Here is a 19,891-nt window from a genome sequence, read left to right as displayed (position 1 = left end):
GTATAACCTGCCTGTACGCAGTGTACCAGTATTGCCTAGGGATAAGTAGGAAAGATTCGTAAGTTTTAAACTCTGTAAGTAGGTTGGAAACGTCATTTGAAGCCTGTCTCTTAAGCATGTTTGTGCATGCAACATATCTCCTGTCACCTATAGCTGTTGCTCAAAGGATTGGTAAAGTAAACATAAACCATGAACATACTCGTGCGTGCTGGCTTGAAAGGAACCATGATCCTGCCTGAAGTGTGAGTTTGATGTTTGTAGCACAAACGGACTCAGGCATCATGCCTCAAATCCAGGATGCTGCGTTAGGCACGTTACATCTGCTGGCCGCGGGGTGAGTCCTCGACCAGCGACCAAAACACACTCACCTCCCTACAACACAAGCTCTCCACCACAGTTTCCATGGGACAACACCGCCCACACAGACACCTGCCAAACACAGCGACACAGACGCTTACTACTCACTCCCTCTCCCGGTGAGCCTGACGGTGTCAATGACAATCAATCACGAGGAAAACTAGTTGGCACTATCAACAATAATCACACTGAAGACATGACCAGCCTACTCAGCTTTGGCTACGGTGGTGAAACAACATTTTCAACAGAGAAAGAGGTAAAAGCTTAGAAATAAACACTAGGGGTTCACAAGTGGGACTCTCAAGCTAGCATAATATGCCTTCTGTTTATAGATCTTCTAACTAAGTTTAGGGTAACGTTACTTACGTGAGCCTTATCACTGAGCCTTATTACTTATCACGTTAACATAATCACTGTCACTAGATATAAAGAAAACGTTGACTGTCACTCGATGCTATTCACTATGCGCGTTTCCATTACAGATTTTCGCAAAACTTTTGCAATGTTTCCCAAATTTCGATAAAAAACTATTGCGAAATGACAGCGTTTCCGGCGTTAATTGCGGACACGGAGCTAAAACACACTCCGTCTTCTAAGTCAGGTGACTGTAAATGCGCAAAACCCGTTTCCATTGCAGTTTTGCGAAAAAATAGTTTTTCGAATTGCCTGAAAAACCTCCTCATGCGAGCGTAAAAACTCTTTTGCGATAAATTGCGAAATTGACATGTTTCCATTGAGCGTATTTTCATTTCGAATTCAAATTTGCGCAAATTGAAGGGTAATGGAAACGCAGCTAATGGCAGTAAAAAAAATGTTATGGTGCGTTCACACTGGACGTGTGTCAGGCGCGAGTGATTTCAATGTTATGTCAAGGCAAAGACGTGTTGTGCACAAAAAATTCCTGCGGCGTGAATGAGCCGTAGAGCGCGGTAGACGTGAATACGCCTCATTCATGCAAATGGAACGAACTGCGTAAATTGAGCATCTGGCATGTTAAACACGAATGATTTAGTTTAGTTTAATGCTATTTGTGCATTCACGCGTTTGACGCCGCCCAAGTTGTCCTGGAGCGAGCAAATGGTGAAATTAGCCAAAAGGTTCGGCTCCGAAGGGTTCGGTGGACACAGATACGGTGACGATGATCCCCACACCGCTGTTCTGCTCTCAAGAGCAAATACAGAGCGGTGACTCTCTCGATTAATGCTCGAATAACATAAAAAAAGATTGCTGCCAACGGGTCTCTGACGCGCGTAAATTTCGCTTCAAACTTTTGTTTTTACACGCGTCAATTTCGCTCTTGACGCGCGAATGGATTCAAAGTGTTCAAGCGTATAACTAGACGTGGTGGGCGCGAATTTGACGTGGAATTTGTCCCTATTCACATCTGGTGTGAACGCACAGTGATGTGTGAACGCACAGTTATTGTATGCACTGCTGTTCATAGACTACTAGCTCCAGCGGTCATTGCTGCATTTCTAAATGGTAGCAACTCACCAGGGGCCTCATTTATAAACGTTGCGTACGCACAAAAGAAGGCGTACGCCGCTCTCTACGCAATAGTTGGTATTTATAAAAAACAAACTTGATGGTAAAATGTGCGGTCCTTCACGCAAGCTCTGACCCAGGCGTACGCACAAAAACGGGTGAAATGAGAAATGGCGACACTGTCGGCAGTTGGAAAAAACACGTGAAAGTGTGTGAAACTGTAGACGGTTGTGTAAAATAAATGGCAATACTGCCTCTCATAAATAACACGAATACTTCACAAAGCAAGTCTTAACACCAATTACAATTAACAGCCTGATCGATCTGTAACAGAAATGCAAATTAACACATATTTCCAAAAAGAAAGTGAAATATTTTCTGCTATAATATTGGTATGCAATTCATCCTTATGAATAAGATGGTAAACAGAACGAAATAATGTACACAACTAATATTCTCGCCAATATGTCCATCTAACGGAGCAGATATAGCAATTAGATAGTCAGTCAGATAGATAGATAATTAGGGAGATATATAGATAGATCGATAAATATTATTTGTCCACTGGGAAAAGTTGTTTTCATAGTAAAAATGTCTTGGTATATGCATTTAGTTTGTTTTATTTTTGATACAATAACGTAGACGTGTCTCAACCATTCAGAAAGCTGCAAGAAATTACATTTGCGTTGAACTATTTCCCATTTCCAAGTAGATTATAACCGACATCCGTAGCTTGTTAGATGCAGAATTAAATGGATGTAAATAAAATGCCCCTTCACAATGCGTATAATGACGCACAATGGCTGATCTTGAGCTCTTAGAAGATGTGGCGATTAAATGGAAGGATTCGGAGTGAACGCATCATCTTCACAACAAAAGGTGTGGAAAAATATATTATTTATTCAAGAATTATGCAGTTTATTATGCAGTTTATTTCAGTTAGGACAGTCTTGATTTCGCCCAACTCCTTGGCCACCTCTTGAATTAATGACTAGACGCTTTTTTTGCCTCGACTTTGATTTCCGACCATTTCTTTTTTATTTCGGCCACAGTCCGAGGTTGTGAGGACACAGTATTTACGGCGTCTGCAACCTTTTGCCACTCAAGTGCCTTTTTGGCATTAGTAATGCCCACACTGTGCCCTCCAAACAACATTTTTCTCCTTTTTTCCACCTTGCCAACGATAACTTCTACTTCACATTGAGTGAAGTTGCATTTTTTTTTATTTCCTCTCTGTGTTTAACATGATTTCGCAATTCATGAATATTAACTTTTGGGCGTTTCACGGACTATTTATGGGCAACTATGGGCGTGGCATGAAGCCGCAAAAGCTGCGCTACATTTAGAACTGAATGTGATTTATGAACGGAAACATGCGTAGGATGTGCGTGCGCACGGTTTTATAAATCCGAATATTTTTGTGCGTACGCACGTCCTATGTTTCATCCGTACGCCACTTCTGATGCAAATCCTACGCAAAGTTTTATAAATGAGGCCCCAGGACACTACACCAACTCTCCATTCATTCTCCTCTGACCATGCATTTATTTGTCTTTGATGGCCATCGGCTCTCGGTATTTCCTCAGTCGCCCTCTCACGTCTTATCGGTTTCGAAATTGCATGGCTGTGGACCATCATAAATGTTAGAATATTTATTAGAATATTAGAATATTTTAGAATATATTAGAATATTTTCTAATTTCTACAAGCGTTGAATTTCTAATTTCTAATACGTTTACCGGACGAGAAGCGCCGCGCCACGTCTAGGACAACTCCAGGTATCGCACACCGGACGCGCACTTTCTCATCAGTGTATGGCCAGCAATATTGTTATGTTTAATGACATGAAATGAAGATAATGTCTGATCTATGTTATGATTGTACTGTACAATTAAATACGTTGCTGAGTCTGTAGTCTAAAAAAAACTTTACCTCAGAGCATCCGTTAACTGAATGAATTGAGAATCTCACCTGAAAAATCAAATAACATCAGCAATTATCATTCAAGCAGCTGATTTCTGTAAATGATTGCAAAACTAAATGTATATTGCAGCATAGTGAGAAGTCAGGATCCATTAGCAACGAATAGCAAAAATTTTATATAAAACTATGTAAATGGCGCTCTGTGGCGCAACAGGATTTTGAACACAGTCCTGAGGCGTTGCTGGGCGCCACGGACAGGCGTCGAATGGCGCCGCCGGTGTGTGTAACGTTACACTCATGGAGAATAATGTGTTCGAATTTTAAAGATGTGGCGCGACACGGCACTGAGCTTCTCGTCCGGTGTGCGACCCCCTTTAGAGCGCCTGGTCATGGATGAGATGGCAAACAATAAAATTAAAAAAAATGTAAAAACGGTCTAATCATAGACTGTAAAAAATGCGCTAAACATGGCACTTTAAAAACCTGATAGTTTATTTATTCCAATACGGATATTTCACGCCATTTTCGAATGCATATTCAAATATTGAATAAAAAGTGACAGCCCTAGTGCTAGAACTAGTTCTAGTAGCTGAGAACGGCTGAGGCTACATTCCACTGCGTCTACCTCATTGCCGAATTGCGTAAAAAATAACCGTTACTAACCAAAAACTACAAAAACGGGACTTTAACACCATTTTGGAGACATTTCTAACTTTATGTACATATTTTGGCTGCTTTATGTACCCATAAATGTGTATATGTTGGTTATATGTCTATTCAGAATGACTTACGAGCAGCAACCTTTTTAATTTGGGTATGTCATGTATGCATCACTTCCCAAAATTGGGGCCGATTAGTAAAGGGTTAATTGACAGTGGTGTTTAACCTGCACCATGGGCTTTAAATTTGAATAAAAAAAACAAATGGTTTCAAGTTTGTTACAAACATATCAAATAACCAGTGAAATCATGCTCAAATGCCACATAACACAAAATAACACAATGATGGCCTTGTCACAGCAGAGACTAGCAATGCTATACGGGATATTGAGGCTATGTTTACACGGAAACGATTGTGAGGAGAAAACGCAAAAGTGGCGTTGTGTCATCACTTTTTATTCTGTGTTTAGACGAGCGTTTTGTGTGGGAAATCCGCGTGCAGATGGAGACGCAAAAGTGTGTGAAATTCAATGTAGTATGCACTTCAGGCGGCTAGGAGTGCATACTACAACAATATCAAGTCCACGCGCGCCTGCGTACAACCTTCACTGTCAAGCAGACTTTTGCGTTTTTACCGTTTACACGGGAACGCGGCGGTGGAGCGTTTTTAAGATTTCCACTCTGGAGGGTGATTTCACTTTTTTGCATTTTTAAGCCCCCAAAACACCGTCACCGTGTAAACTAAAGGCACCTCCGATAAAATATTTTTACGTTTTCACCCGCGAGCATTCTCGTGTAAACAGGGGCTAAAGGTCCCCTGACATGTTTTTTTTTTTATTATTATTTTATGTTTCCTGGGTTGCCCTTATAATGTTAGTATGTTTTTTTTTAGATCAAAAATAGTCATAATTTAGAAATAAAAGGCATTTTTCCTAGCCTGATTTTAGCCTCTGCTTAGAACGCTCTGTTTGAAGGGGCGTGTCTTCTGTGGGATTCAATGTAACCACCCACTGCTGTGATTGGCTGACATGCTTGCGTATGAAATAGCTACATATTACACTTGAAACTCTCTTGAATACATTTTACTACAGCTATTATACTGTACGTTTTTACTATTACAGATATTGAGATTACTGAATAGGCGTAATTTGCGGGTGGGACATGTCCCCACCACTTTTAGCCAGGGTCGATATTGTCCCCACCACTTTTGAAACATCTCTTGCGGCAGGGATGTAAATTATACAAATAAATAAATCATCTCTAGTTAACTAGCAGAGCATTCATTTAGTTTGTTTCTTTAAATAAGAGGCGATCTAGCACTGAAATGTTTTGAAAACAAGTGATCAAAGTGCTCGTTGCCGCTGCGATCAGTGGCGTGGATACAGTTCTCTTGTGGCTCGCACTGTCGCACACAGTCTTCACACAGACTCGCGCTTTAATCCGTTGTGGAGACTCTATATTCGATCCGGTGAAATCACAAAGTAAAATGTACACAAGCATACAACTGATAAACATAATCGGTTTTAATCAGAGAGAGAAAAAAATGATACGAGTGCGGATTAGAACCCAGAACCTCCGTCACGCTTGACAAAAATTCTGCCACTGGACTAATGAAATACTAATAAGCCAACTGTCTATTTCTGCAGATATATTAGTCTATATTCGTCATTCAAAAAGGAAAACCGATGCTGCCGACTGCCGATACACATAACGTAAACAAAGAAGCGCGTGCTTACCGTTTTGAATATCAATCCTGCTAAACACTTTCTTTAAATAACATTATTTTCATCCAACTCAAAGAAACGACATTAAGTTGATAATAGTCTGGCTTGACTTACTGATGCATTTTAGTATCGAACGATTTTGAGAGAAAAATTAACTTACCTCTCCTGCCCGTTTGGACCATACAAAACTTTGGGAGCAAGTTAGAGTCGGCGCATTTCCAGAGAAAATAAAATTAACCCATTGTTTCTTCAGAGGGTCGGATGAAGGAACTAAAAAATAATTTTGTGTTCATTTGTACATCCGAACACTGCGCAACTGCCATGCTTCTTCGTTTGCAAGCTAAGATATTAAGGAAAAAATAAAACCGCGCCTGCGCACGTTCGTACTTCCTGTTCCTAACTCGTTTTCTCATCGTCGGGGCAAATTCTCCCATATTCTCCGGGCGTGCAAAGCAGAGAAAGGGGAGTAACCTTTCCCCATATGACGTTATATAGGGGGAGATTCTAGATCAGCGCGTCTGAGATGCAGACGGATGCAGAGAAGAGAAAAATAGCCAAAGCTCGGTTTACACCGATTGAAAATTCTAGACACGAGGGGACCAAATACAGTCTAGTGGAACTCATATTAATGTTAAAAAACCTCAAAAAATGAAAATTTCATGTCAGGGGACATGATACTGACTTAACAAATGCATTCCCGAAAAAGTCAGGCTTACAAGTTACATGGATTTTAAAACATACAATTAAATTATGTGGAAAAAAGGGTTACACTTTAATTTACGACCCGCAAACAACTGCGTAAGTAAACTGAAATTATGGTGTACTTTTCTGTGATGTACTTTTCTATAGTGTACCTCTGTGGTATAAGGGAACAATATGTTAAGTTTTGGGTAATAAAGGGGTAACAAGCAGATATACTAGCAAATTATTTATAATGTAATTATTTTCAAACTAACAGGTACCTATTTTGTTAATATATTCCAGGCAAAAATTGTACGTTTGTTGTATGTATGTATATATATATATATATATATACACACACACATTTAATTTTCAACCCACAGATGTCAAAATTACCCTGTAACTATATTGCACAAGAACATATTTTGCCAGAAATGTGATAAAAAACTTTTATATACAACAGACGTACAATTTTTGCCTGGAATATATTAACAGATTAAGTACCTGTTAGTTTAAAAATAATTACATTTTAAATAATTTGTATATCTGCTTGTTACCCATGTATTACCCAAAACTTAACATATTGTTCCCTTATACCTACATGGAGGTACACTAATTACAGAAACATCTACAACGTAATTTCGGTTTACTTACAAAGTTATTTGCAGGTTGTATCTGCTTGTTACCCCTTTATTACCCAAAACTTAACATATTGTTCCCTAATACCTACACGGAAGTACACTATAATTACAGAAATGTACACTGTAATTTCGGTTTACTTACGCAGGTGTTTCCGGGTTTAAAAAAAAGTTATAAAACAATTATAATTTACCTGGTTGGTATAATTACAGCCTATACAAGTCATTTGTTTTTTGCTTTTTAAAAAATCTTCTTGGTATTATTAGCTATGGGAATCTGCGATTTATCATTTGAATCAATCCTTTATATTAGAATTTTTTGAATAGTTTTTCTGTATGTGAATTGCGTTTTCGTGTGAACGGGACTTTTATTTTGGTATGGCGGTATGACGTCATAAGACTGCACCGCTCCTGCATCTGCGATTCTGCTGAAGAAAGGTTTGTGTTTTTAATCATGTAGAGTGTTTAAATCAATATAACACGTCCAGACAATAACACAGATAACTGTGAAGCTCCCTATATTGTAAATCAGTTCGTTATAAACACGCTGTTTGCTCTCTGACGACTAATAGGCTCGTTTGAGATGAGCAGAATCTGCCCAGAACCGATCGCCTCGATGCATTGCCGACATGTTCGCTTCACTTAGTTTTAGTTTTAGTCACTTATTGTGATAATACGTCATGGATAAGTCTGCTATCAATAAATGTTAAAAGAATATGCCATGCAAAATATTTGTATCTATCCAATCCAACAGTCTTTTAAATGCATTCACTGGCTCTTTCATATTTAATATTATTATTATTGCTTAAATTTATGTATTGTGTGTATTTACTTTATTTTCATCTTCATTCACTGTACCTCTTTACCTAATTAGCTTTCTGTATATTATATTATTTAAAGTATACATTTTGTCAATACTGTAAATGTCCTATCATGCTTAAAGTTGTGACACTGTATTTCCGTAGTAGACTACAGCATAGCCTATAGTGATAATAAATAAGCGTCTGTTTTTATATGTAGCTTTAATTATTATTAATGGGTGTTAAAAGAACACCAAAGCTACATTTTCTCTCTTTTCCCAGTTAACGTTGTGTAAACAACCTACTTACACCCATACGGCCTATGTTTTGTTTATACAGTGCAGTGGCAGTGAAGCTTTCAGTAAATGACTTTATTTCTGTAGGCACACAGGAATGTCACTGGAAGTACACTTTATGGGAATTTACCATATTAGGCTATATATTTTATTTAGATTTAATAAGCATAATAATAATAGTATCTAATAATATTAAAAATTCAAGACACGATCGGGAATGAATTTAAATTGATGTGAAATGGGATGGATACGTTTTCATGTTGGCCTATAATATATTATGTTCTTATATAGATTTATCATTTATTTATTATAACAAACTTCATTCTAATGCTGTAATGTTCAACATGGCACACTATACAAAAGGCTGTAATATTGGTTAATATAATAATTTCTTAATTCCATCTTCATTTTGTCATTCTTAATTAAAAATAAATATTAATATAGACCTATTCATGATAATTCCAGGTTGCTATGGTCACTCAGGTTGTTTATACATTTAACTCATGGCAATGAGAAAAATATATCACATATCATTTATATATCATCCTGCATATTATCACGTTCCCACAAGTTAAAATGTTGTGGTCATGTTTCACTTATCAGTGTAGAAATGTCTTAGTTTAGTTTTTCTTTCTGTTAATTATTCTCCTCTTAAACAGGCCAGTGTCCAAACACAAAGAAAAACTCCTGGTGAAGCATGTGACTCACTATTATAAAGATGGCGTTTATTAAAGAGGAGAGTGAAGACCTGAGGATTGAAGAAACATTCAGTGTCAAACATGAAGAAACTGAGGAACAAAGAAAGATGGCGTTGGTCAAAGAGGAGAGTGAAAACGTTAAGATTGAAGAAACATTCAGTGTCAAACATGAAGATACTGAGACACAAACAAAGATGGCGTTGATTAAAGAGGAGAGTGAAAACGTTAAGATTGAAGAAACATTCAGTGTCAAACATGAAGATACTGAGACCCAAACAAAGATGGCGTTGATTAAAGAGGAGAGTGAAAACGTTAAGATTGAAGAAACATTCAGTGTCAAACATGAAGATACTGAGGAACAAAGAAAGATGGCGTTTATCAAAGAGGAGAGTGAAAACGTTAAGATTGAAGAAACATTCAGTGTCAAACATGAAGAAACTGAGGAACAAAGAAAGATGGCGTTTATTAAAGAGGAGAGTGAAAACGTTAAGATTGAAGAAACATTCAGTGTCAAACATGAAGAAACTGAGGAACAAAGAAAGATGGCGTTTATTAAAGAGGAGAGTGAAGACCTGAAGTTTGAAGAAACATTCAGTGTCAAACATGAAGATATTGAGACACAAACAGGTCAGTTTCATTCTCAAAGTCTTTCTTTAGTCATTCTCACTGTTTCAGACGGACCCTTTACAAGCAGCGAGGGTAAATCAAACAGCAGTGCTCTGTTGTTACGTTACAGGGAAGGTGGATGCTGCCGAATTATGGCGTTATTTTCCTGTCAAATGTCGAGACCGCACTATTGTAGCGTGAAAGTAAATTAGTATAATCAAATATTCTGAGATTCTGCAGAAGGTGCATTCGAATGTTTTCACCCGTCTTTGAGGTGCTTAGGTCAAAAGGGACAGCAAAAAGCACTCTTGAATGTAGTTCAGATTGCTCATTAACGTAACGCATGGTTGCCGACAAAAAAGACGTTTTACGATAAGTTTCTGTCCATATGTCTGTTGTAATTGCACATCCGAATTTGTTTATTACTGCAGTGATTTCGTCGACAACATGTTTACGCAGACTCTGAGCCCTCTTTTCAATATTTCTTGATAATGTTGTTGGATGTGGAAGTATCTCGCTGACATTAAACTTTCCGATTTTTGCTGCTGTGTCGACCAAATGCTGGGCCAGCTGATTGAAACCTTTTCCGGACACAGTATCATATGGTCGAATGTCTTGGCAAACAAATTCAACACATTTTTCGGTGGTCTCTTTTTTAAACTGCTCTGGCACCGGCCTAGACTTTGTAAATTTCAGTTTAGTTTGACCCTTTGTGATGATGCACGAGTGCCGCCTTAAACCCAACGTTCCAGTCTTGTGACTACTGAACGGGAACACTTTTTGGCATTTATCACATTGCGCAAAGGGTATTTTTTTTCCATCTGCGTCTATGATGCATGAAAAATTCTCCCATACATCAGACTTGCCTGACGTGGGTTTCTTGGCAGTAAACTGACCATTTTCCAGTCCAATTTGAACATCCTTCAAGGACAGCGCATCCACACTTTGCTCTGCCATCCTTTTTGAGGGCTGTATTTTACCACCGATGCAGTCTGCCCTGAGGACCGTTATGCAGTGCGCGCGCCGCACAGACCCCACAATGCATAACTGGCAGTAGATCTCATTTTACGACCAATTAAACCCAACGTACTCAGGGCCGTATTAAGAGCTCACTGGGCCCCGGGGCTATGAGTTACTGCAGGGCCCCCCCACCACGTTAGGTCACCAACTACATGAGCTAAATGTTATTATACGAGTCATTTTATCCATCTATGATATACTTCACAGTTAAGTTATGTTACTTTTAACACAATTTTTTTTTATCATATCAAAATGTATTGCGACTAAAATTTCATAATTATTGTGACCAATTTCAATATCACCAAAAAATAATAGTAGCTTAAGAAAATAATCTCAAGCTTACTGATGACAAGAGTCACAAATTAAAATAGAACAAAGGCACAATAAATTGACTTTAAGCACTGAATAATATTATATTATATAAAGTAATCAAATATACAATAGCCTACATGGTTTTCACTATAAATTCAACATTCATTCTTGTTAATTTTGCAAAAGTAATTCAGTCAAATACAGTAACGTTAAATTACTTTCTTTCTGATGTTTGATTAACATTATTGACACACATGGCGACAGCATTAGCAGCGTCTGTCACTTTCAGCGTCTGTCACTGTGCAAAACCGTCTCAAGTTCACCACCTCAAAACCAGCATTTACAAAATGAATTCTCTCCCGCTGCTCACTGTGCCTAAGCAGTTTGAAATAAATGGTATCCAAACCACAATGTTTAAAAACGCGTTTAAATGATAAACTTACATCGATGCGCAGCAAAATTTAAATATTTCTACCGGATATGCAACCCGGTATTATCGCCAGTCCTTTAGGCGAATATAGAGTTTAATCAAACACAAAAAGCAAAATTATACATCCATCAAGTTAATATTCAAACTTACCGAAAGTTTGTGGGGTCGATGATGACGCTGTGTTTTAAGAATAGACTAGAATGAAGTGAAGAGTAAAGGCGATTTGTTGATTGATGTATTCTAAGGCGCAGGCAGCCATCATCTATAGGCCTACTTGCAGCAGCAGGTCGATCGTTCACAAGTTAAATATAGAATAAATTTGTCATATCAAATTAAAACCTGACGTTTCAATTTTGACCTGCTGCCCACGGGGGTTTGATTGACAGGTGGCCTGGCCAATCATAACGCCGATTAAGCAACTTTGTCCGACAACAAAGCTGTCAGTAACGTCGGTGGATATGAACTTGAAAACGGTATTGTTTAAATTACTTAAATGACAATATTTGAAAGTCGAGACTTTGTTTCATATCATCAGTAAGCTGCTTTGAACTCTCTCTCGTAATCACTCGGTGTAACGTTAGTCTTTGCCCCGCGATGTATTTTTCACTGCGTGATCGCATGAGAACATGATATGCGTGACTCGTGAGACCCGCCTGGCTCGTGGCCCGTCACATACTAAAAAAGGCGGGTCTTTGCGAACGTCTCTATTTATGATAATGATTCCATGATAATGCATGGAATAAGGCAAAGTGCAACTAAATAACAGGGATAATTTGTGGGGGACGTTATTGCGTGGTAAGGCTTTGGTAATCAGATGGCTTGCAGTATCTGCTCCACAGCCAATCACGGGCCCCCTCCTTGCTTGGGCCCCGGGGCTTAAGCCCCGCCTAGCCCTATGGTTAATGCGGCCGTGAACGTACTATTTAACCCCCCCACCCATCACATTTTTGGTCAGACATCATCACATCTTTCTAAATATTTTTATTTATTTACATGGTAAATGGACTGCATTTATATAGCGCCTTCATAGACCTAATGGCCACCAAAGCGCTTTACATTTGCCTCACATTCACCCATTCACACACACATTCATACACCGACGGCGGTGTCAGCCATGCAAGGCGCCAGCCAGCTCGTCGGGAGCAGCTGGGGTTAGGTGTCTTGCTCACGGACACCTCGACACTTGGTCAGGTGGAACCGAGGATTGAAACACCAACCTTTCGGTTCGTAGACAACCCACATGAACCACTGAGCCACTGCCGCCCCAGTGATTTACATAAGTAGGCCCATATAAATTGTCTCTGGTAGGCCTAAACTACAGGAAATCGTCTTTCAAAACACGACCTGCGTGAAAGAGAAAAAAAAAATCAATGTGTCATTGTACCCAGCACTTTTGAAAATGCATTTCCGAATGTGTCTCTGTCCCCAGCACATTTCAAATCAAACTGATGCCCATGGTTGGGGGCTATCGAAATGGATAACCCCCCCTTACCTCGGTCAACCTGACAGGTTTCAGCAGAGAAGCATATAAAGTGCGAGAAACATGAGCTCCATGGGAGCTACCAGTGACGAAAGTGAGTGCTAAAATAAAAAGTCTCTCAACTCAGGAAAAACTGACTTTCCTGCCCTCTCAGCCATTACTGGGCTCGTAGCGCGCGAGCGTTGTGGGTGTTGTGGCTTCACAAATGCTTTGCTGCATACCTTGGTTGTAACGAGTGGTTATTTCAGTCAAAGTTGCTTGAATCAGCTTGAATCAGTCGGCCCATTCTCCTCTGACCTATAGCATCAACAAGGCATTTTGGCCCACAGGACTGCCATCGCATACTGGATGTTTTTCCCTTTTCACTCCATTCTTTGTAAACCCCAGAAATGGTTGTGCGTGAAAATCCCAGTAACTGAGCAGATTGTGAAATACTCAGACCGACTCATCTGGCACCAATAACTGGTGGAGTTCTGGAGATTGTCTTGACCAGGACCCTAAATGCATTGAAGCAACTGTCATATGATTGGTTGTTTAGATAATTGCATTAATGAGAAATTGAACAGGTGTTCCTAATAATCCTTTAGGTGAGTGTATATTGGTAAATCAATAAAAATTAAAGTACTAATAAATCACATTACTGGTAGGTCATTTGTTAGCTGAGGAAGGAATCGTGCCTGTGGAGGGTTTTCTGAAGACAGTTTTGTGCAAATTCAGCCTAGGGAAGGAAGTGGCTTGAGTCTGATTGATTCTGTTGGCAGCACATGCTCAGAAATCTTGTGAGTCCTTGGTTTAAACATTCAGTTTGGCCATTAGACTGTGGGTGCTACCCTGAAGTTCACATTGAGCTGACGGAAGAAGGCTGTCCAAACCTGGGACATGAACTGGGAACCTCGATCAGAGACGATATCTCAGGGTTGCCAACTCTCACGCATCTGGCGTGACACTCACGCATTCAGCCTCAATCTCACGGTCTCACGCTCAACATAGAAATCTCACGCTAAATTAGACATTCTTCTGGGCTGTATTTTTTTTTTGTATTACTATAAGCAAGTTCAGGCTCTTAACTACTGACTGGACGCAGAGAAAAATTGCGGAAAAAGATGACACCGACACCGACAGACTACAGAGAAGTTTACTCCTGATATGGAGCGTTTTGGCGCTTTTAAATGTGACAGAACGCAGTAGCGCGTCAGTTCAAACGGCACGTGATACAGTTGCCTAGGCTACAACACCCACAGGGCACGAGCAAAATACTGTATCTGGTAATCTCCCGCTTTATATTAACAAACTGTCAACACGGGCTTTTGCGATGCACAGAGAGACGCTGCGCTGCCTATGACCTTGAACGTGAGTTGAGAGCGTACATTTGCACTACGTGCCTGTCTTTTTAGCAAAAAAGATATCTTTCACTAAATATCTACAGTGGCGTAGGGCGAGGGCGTGAGGTGCTGATAGCAAACTTTGACGCGTTCGACCCGAGTTCGAATCCGGCTTTTGCCTTTTACTCTCTCTTCTCATCTGGTGTTTTCTCCAAAATAAAAGCTCAAGGGTTTATTTCTTGCAAGTGAAGAAATTAGCACAAAACTATTGTAATTTTCCTATACAATAGTGTAAGTAAAATATACTTTTGAAATATTCATTTTCATTTATACAGCAGCCTACATTTATAGACTAGGCCTATATGGATTTTACGTAATAGGAATAATTATATAAATCATTATTACATTAAATAATATTATAATAATCGTTTATTGCATCCTAAAAGAGACTGAGACTTTATATCATAAAGTCTTTATATCATAGACTTTATATCATAACTAAAAAGATGTTTGATCACTCTTTAATGTCCAGGTACAAGTCGAGGCTTTTGCTTTGTTGAATGTCACAGTTCATGATTTGAAGCCGGTTAAAACTCTTAATTTTGAGCTCTCAAAGTGCACCAGATTGATGCATTTAACCTTAAAATGTACAAAAATTTCTTCCGGGGGAGCATGCCCCCGAACCCCCCTAGAAGGACAGAGGTCTCAATATAGTTTTAATAAATCATATGGGAAAGAACAATAATGTATGAACTTTACTCCCAACTGTTTTTTTAATCAGTAAAACTGTTAGCCTAATGCCAAATTAAAATTGGACAAACTATACATTGTGCCCTACAAGATCTTGTGACCCCCCCCCCAACCCCACAAAAAAAAAAAAAATCTCACTCCAAGCAAAACTCAAAAGTTGGCAACCCTGTATCTTCTGGTAATCCATAAAAGCGACATGGTGAAAAAGCTGTCTCAAACGCTGTCGGGAGCTTAGCTAAATCAATGACCGTGAGTATAGTAGTGTTACATTGGGGGGCCGGGAGATCAGTAACAAAAATCAACAGCAATATGTGACCTGATCCCGGCACTCTTTCCTCCCCCAGGGAGTTCAAAAACTTCTCATAATCTCTGAATAAATTAATTCAATGAGGTGAGACATAGGCCCTGATTAGACCAGACCAGACTGCAGTTTCCCAATCCAGAGCTTTTCCGGTTAAAGGGGACATATCATGAAAATCAGACTTTTTCTGTTTAAGTGCTATAATCGGGTCCCGGTGCATCTAACAATCCAGAAAACCGTGAAAAGTGATAACCCAGTAGTGACTCTTGTTTTGTAAGCCTTTCTCTGCAAGCATGTCAAAAATAAGCCGCTCAGATTTCACTCCCCTTCTAAAGTGAGAAGAGGATCTTATTAAAATATTATCGCCCCTTAATATGCACATTTGCACCCATGCCACCGCCATTTGATTTTCACAAGCGACAACAGTGTAACCAGTCTAACCTGCAGGATCCTAACAGAAATGTGTGCAGTGCTCTACTGTGGGTTTTTATGAGGGGGTAGTGTCCTAAAGAGAGGTTAAGAATTAACAGCATTAATAAAAGGCTCTGACAATACAGATTACAACTTTACTCAATTGTTTAGTGGTCATAGGATCTAGAATATGTGTTGTTAGATTTAATGCTTAGATATCTAAATGTTTTTTTTTTTAAGTCAGTTACTTTGTGCTACTAAACCAGTGTTAACTCGTTTTGTTTCTTTTTACCCTAGACCCGATGGCTCTGAAAGAAGAGAGTCAAGAACTTAATGAAGTGGAAGAGAAATGTCATGAAACAGACACTAAAAATCTCCAGATAAAAGTGCACACTGGAGAGAAGCCTTTGACCTGCAAACAGTGTGGAAAGACTTTCAAGCGAAAAGACAACCTTAAAATCCACTTAAAAATCCATACTGGAGAGAAGCCTTTCACCTGCAAAAAGTGTGGGAAGAGTTTCTTACTTAAAGGAAATCTTAAGACTCACATGATAGTTCACACTAGAGAGAAGCCATTCACATGCTCTCAGTGTGGAAGGAGTTTTACACAGAAAAAATCCCTTACAGTCCACATGCGAATTCACACTAGAGAGAAGCCTTTTACCTGCAAACAGTGTGGGAAGACTTTCTCACTAAAAGGAAATCTTAAAACTCACATGCGAATTCACACAGGAGAGAAGCCATTCACATGCTCTCAGTGTGAAAATAGTTTTAAGCATAAAAGAGAACTTAATGCCCACATGAGAAATCACTCTGGGAAGAAGCCATACACTTGCAAACAGTGTGGGAAGATTTTTTCACTAAAAGGAACTCTTAAAATACATAAGCGAATTCACACTGGCGAGAAGCCATTCATATGCTCTCAGTGTGGACAGAGTTTTAAACAGAAAAGAGAACTTAATGCCCACATGAAAGTACACACTGGAGAGAAGCCTTACACCTGCAAACTGTGTGGGAAGAGCTTCACAGTAAAAGAAATGTTTAAGACTCATATGACGATTCACACTGGAGAGAAGCCGTTTGTTTGTGACCAGTGTGGAAAGAGTTTTAAACGTAGAGCACACCTTAATCATCACATGAAGATTCACTCAGGAGAGACGTGTTTTATATGTCATCAGTGCGAAAGAAGTTTCTCAGACAGGAATCACCTTGAGAATCATGTAAAAATTCACATCGGGGAGAAACCTTACATGTGTCATCAATGTGGAAAGAGTTTAACAAACAAAGCAAACCTTGAGGATCACATGAGAGTTCACACTGGAGAAAAGCCTTTCACCTGTCCTCAGTGTGGGAAGAGTTTTACGATTAAAGGAGACCTTAATATACACATGAGAGTTCACACTGGAGAGAAGCCGTACAAGTGTTTTCAGTGTGAGAAGAGTTTCACAGACAGGAATCAGCTTAAGGATCATATAAAAATACATATCGGAGAGAAGCCTTTCATGTGCAATGAGTGTGGAAAGAGTTTCACATACAGAGCACACCTTGAGTATCACATGAGAATTCACACTGGAGAAAAGCCTTTCACCTGTCCTCAGTGTGGAAGGAGCTTCACGGTGAAAGGAAACCTTAAGCTGCACATGAGAGTTCACACTGGAGAGAAGCCGTACAAGTGTCTTCGGTGTGAGAAGAGTTTCACAATTAAAGGAAACCTTAATATTCACATGAGAGTCCACACTGGAGAGAAGCCGTACAAGTGTCGTCAGTGTGACATGAGTTTCCCGTATCACATAAGCCTGAAACAGCATTTACAAACTCATTGTGGAAAGAAAATGATGTTTTCTCAGTGTGACGAGGTTATAAAACAGGAGCAATTTTAATAATAATCTGCACATTCACTCTGGAGAAAGACATTTCAATAGAGGGAATGCATTGACACGTGACTTTCCCGCCGGAACAACCCTCAGTCTGACCGAGTGGCAAAAGATCTGCTGCGTGACTGGATTTAATAGGGGAAACTGCGGAAATGCGACTAAATCGAACAATTTTATCAATTTACACTAAATGTTGGACTCAATATAGTGTTCCTTACAACTTACTAAAGATCCAGTGATCCATGGATATTGACATGCAGCCAGGAATCGTGTTGCCTGACATTTATTGTCTGATTTCGACACCGGGGAAATAAAAGCAATATAGACCTAAACATAAAGCAAATTTGCCTGTGAACGCTTTATAAAAATACATGGGTAGGTCTAAATCCGGGTGATCTTTTATATCAGTGTTATATATAGCCTATATATATATATATATATATATATATATATATCATATCGTCCAGCCAAGTTTTTTGGTCAGTGTTTATTAAAAAAACATCCAATAATGCAGAATATGCAATGATAAATATTTAATTGATGAGTTGTTAATGTATATAACAATACAAAATATATGGGTATGGTTTTACAGCTAAATTCAGCATATTGACACAAAATGATAACTGCAAATTCACCTTTCGCTGACTGGAGTCCAGTCACCAGCCACCCCTCCGACGTTTTGTCAAATCTAGTTGTAGGCCTACAGTCAATCGCAAAACTCTTTCCCACTTTATTTGTGTGTGTTGTGTTTGTTTTTCGCGGTATTCACGCTGAACACATATACAGCCGCTCAGTCTTTTTGCCACTCACTGTGAGGAACTGCAGCACTCCGGTCGATGGTGACGTCACGCGCATACCCTCTATTGTGATCACTGCAATGAAAACATACTCACAAATACATATGAAAAGTCATGTAAACGTGAGACCCTGTTTGTGTTCGTTGTTAAAGAGTACGGCAGTAGAAAATATAAATCTGTTGCAAATCACACTGTGCCCCTTTTAACAAGGTGAATTAGAAAACGGGTGGTTCTTTATGATGGTTAAATTGACTCTTTCCATAGCTTCATTTCCGTTTCTTTTTTGGTTTCTTTCTCTTTTCATTTTACCTGTATGAGTGATTTGTATGTATGACTTTGTTTAGACTAGTTATGTGTTTGTGATTTAGTTAATAAAACTGATACACAATACATGTGAGTATTTTATTCTGATGTAATGTTTGCAAATCAGTCCCTTTAACAATTCCTGATCTTGCTACATGTTGTAGTAGTACTCTACACAGTAAGAACGTTAATTTCAGTGGCCACGAAAATAACCTTTCTGAGAATTGATAGACAATACTGAAGGTTCGCTGGTCCAGGTTATTTGATTGTAACCTTGCAATAATTGATTGTAATATTAATTCTGCATATAGCTAACTTTTATTATTATTTCTCATAAATCTTAAGTAATATTTACCTCCAGTTATAAAGTTTTCAAAATAGGTTGGGTCTGGATAAATTGTTTAAAGAATTCTGAAATAATTAATATATAGTTTATTCTTGAAGTAATACATGTTTATTTTCTTAGCCTCCCTGGTTTGATGGTCTGTAATGTGGAGTGTGGCTAGACAAAGACATTTTGTGCTTTTTTCAGCTGCTCATAAACATTTTAATGGCACAGGTGAAATTACACTATATTTAGCACAAACAGGGCTACCATAATATGCGAGCAACATGTATGTACAGTTTTGGATATTTGAGAGAATATTGTTTATGCGATATTAAAAAAACTTAAAATGAAAGTTTCTGAAATAAGGCCACAAAACACATACGAAATGTGTTGCCTAGAGTTTTTTTTTCACAATGATCTGAAAATCATCCTCCTAATCCTTCACAAAAATTGTGAATTGGGTTATATTGTGAAAAAAAATTTTTGTTTGCCAAGGCAATATGTGAAAGACACGCATAATAATGGCCCAGACAGCAGACTGACATTGAATCAACGTGGAAATATGACATCGAAACAACGTTGATCTGACATTGTTTTGCTCATCGAATTAACGTTGAACCAACGTCAGATGCGTCATTGTTTCAAAACTAACGGAAAATCAACTTGAAATCAACGCGTTGTTTCAACGTTATGAAA

General features: G+C 38.8%; 1 protein-coding gene across 1 annotated transcript; it reads left to right on the top strand.

Moving 5' to 3' along the window:
* Positions 1–7,849: 7,849 nt before the first annotated feature.
* Positions 7,850–18,783, top strand: LOC120481477 (uncharacterized). Its single transcript, XM_039675164.2, has 3 exons — positions 7,850–7,905; positions 9,223–9,888; positions 16,191–18,783. The coding sequence occupies exons 2-3, from the start codon at positions 9,282–9,284 to the stop codon at positions 17,771–17,773; spliced, it is 2,190 nt and encodes a 729-aa protein (XP_039531098.2). The 5' UTR covers positions 7,850–7,905; positions 9,223–9,281; the 3' UTR covers positions 17,774–18,783.
* Positions 18,784–19,891: the final 1,108 nt, after the last annotated feature.

The sequence above is a fragment of the Pimephales promelas genome, chromosome 24, assembly GCF_988280905.1.
Source record: "Pimephales promelas chromosome 24, fPimPro1.hap1.1, whole genome shotgun sequence".
Taxonomy (NCBI): domain Eukaryota; kingdom Metazoa; phylum Chordata; class Actinopteri; order Cypriniformes; family Leuciscidae; genus Pimephales; species Pimephales promelas.
Note: the sequence above shows the minus strand (reverse complement) of the source record. Positions and strands in the feature narration are given on the sequence as shown.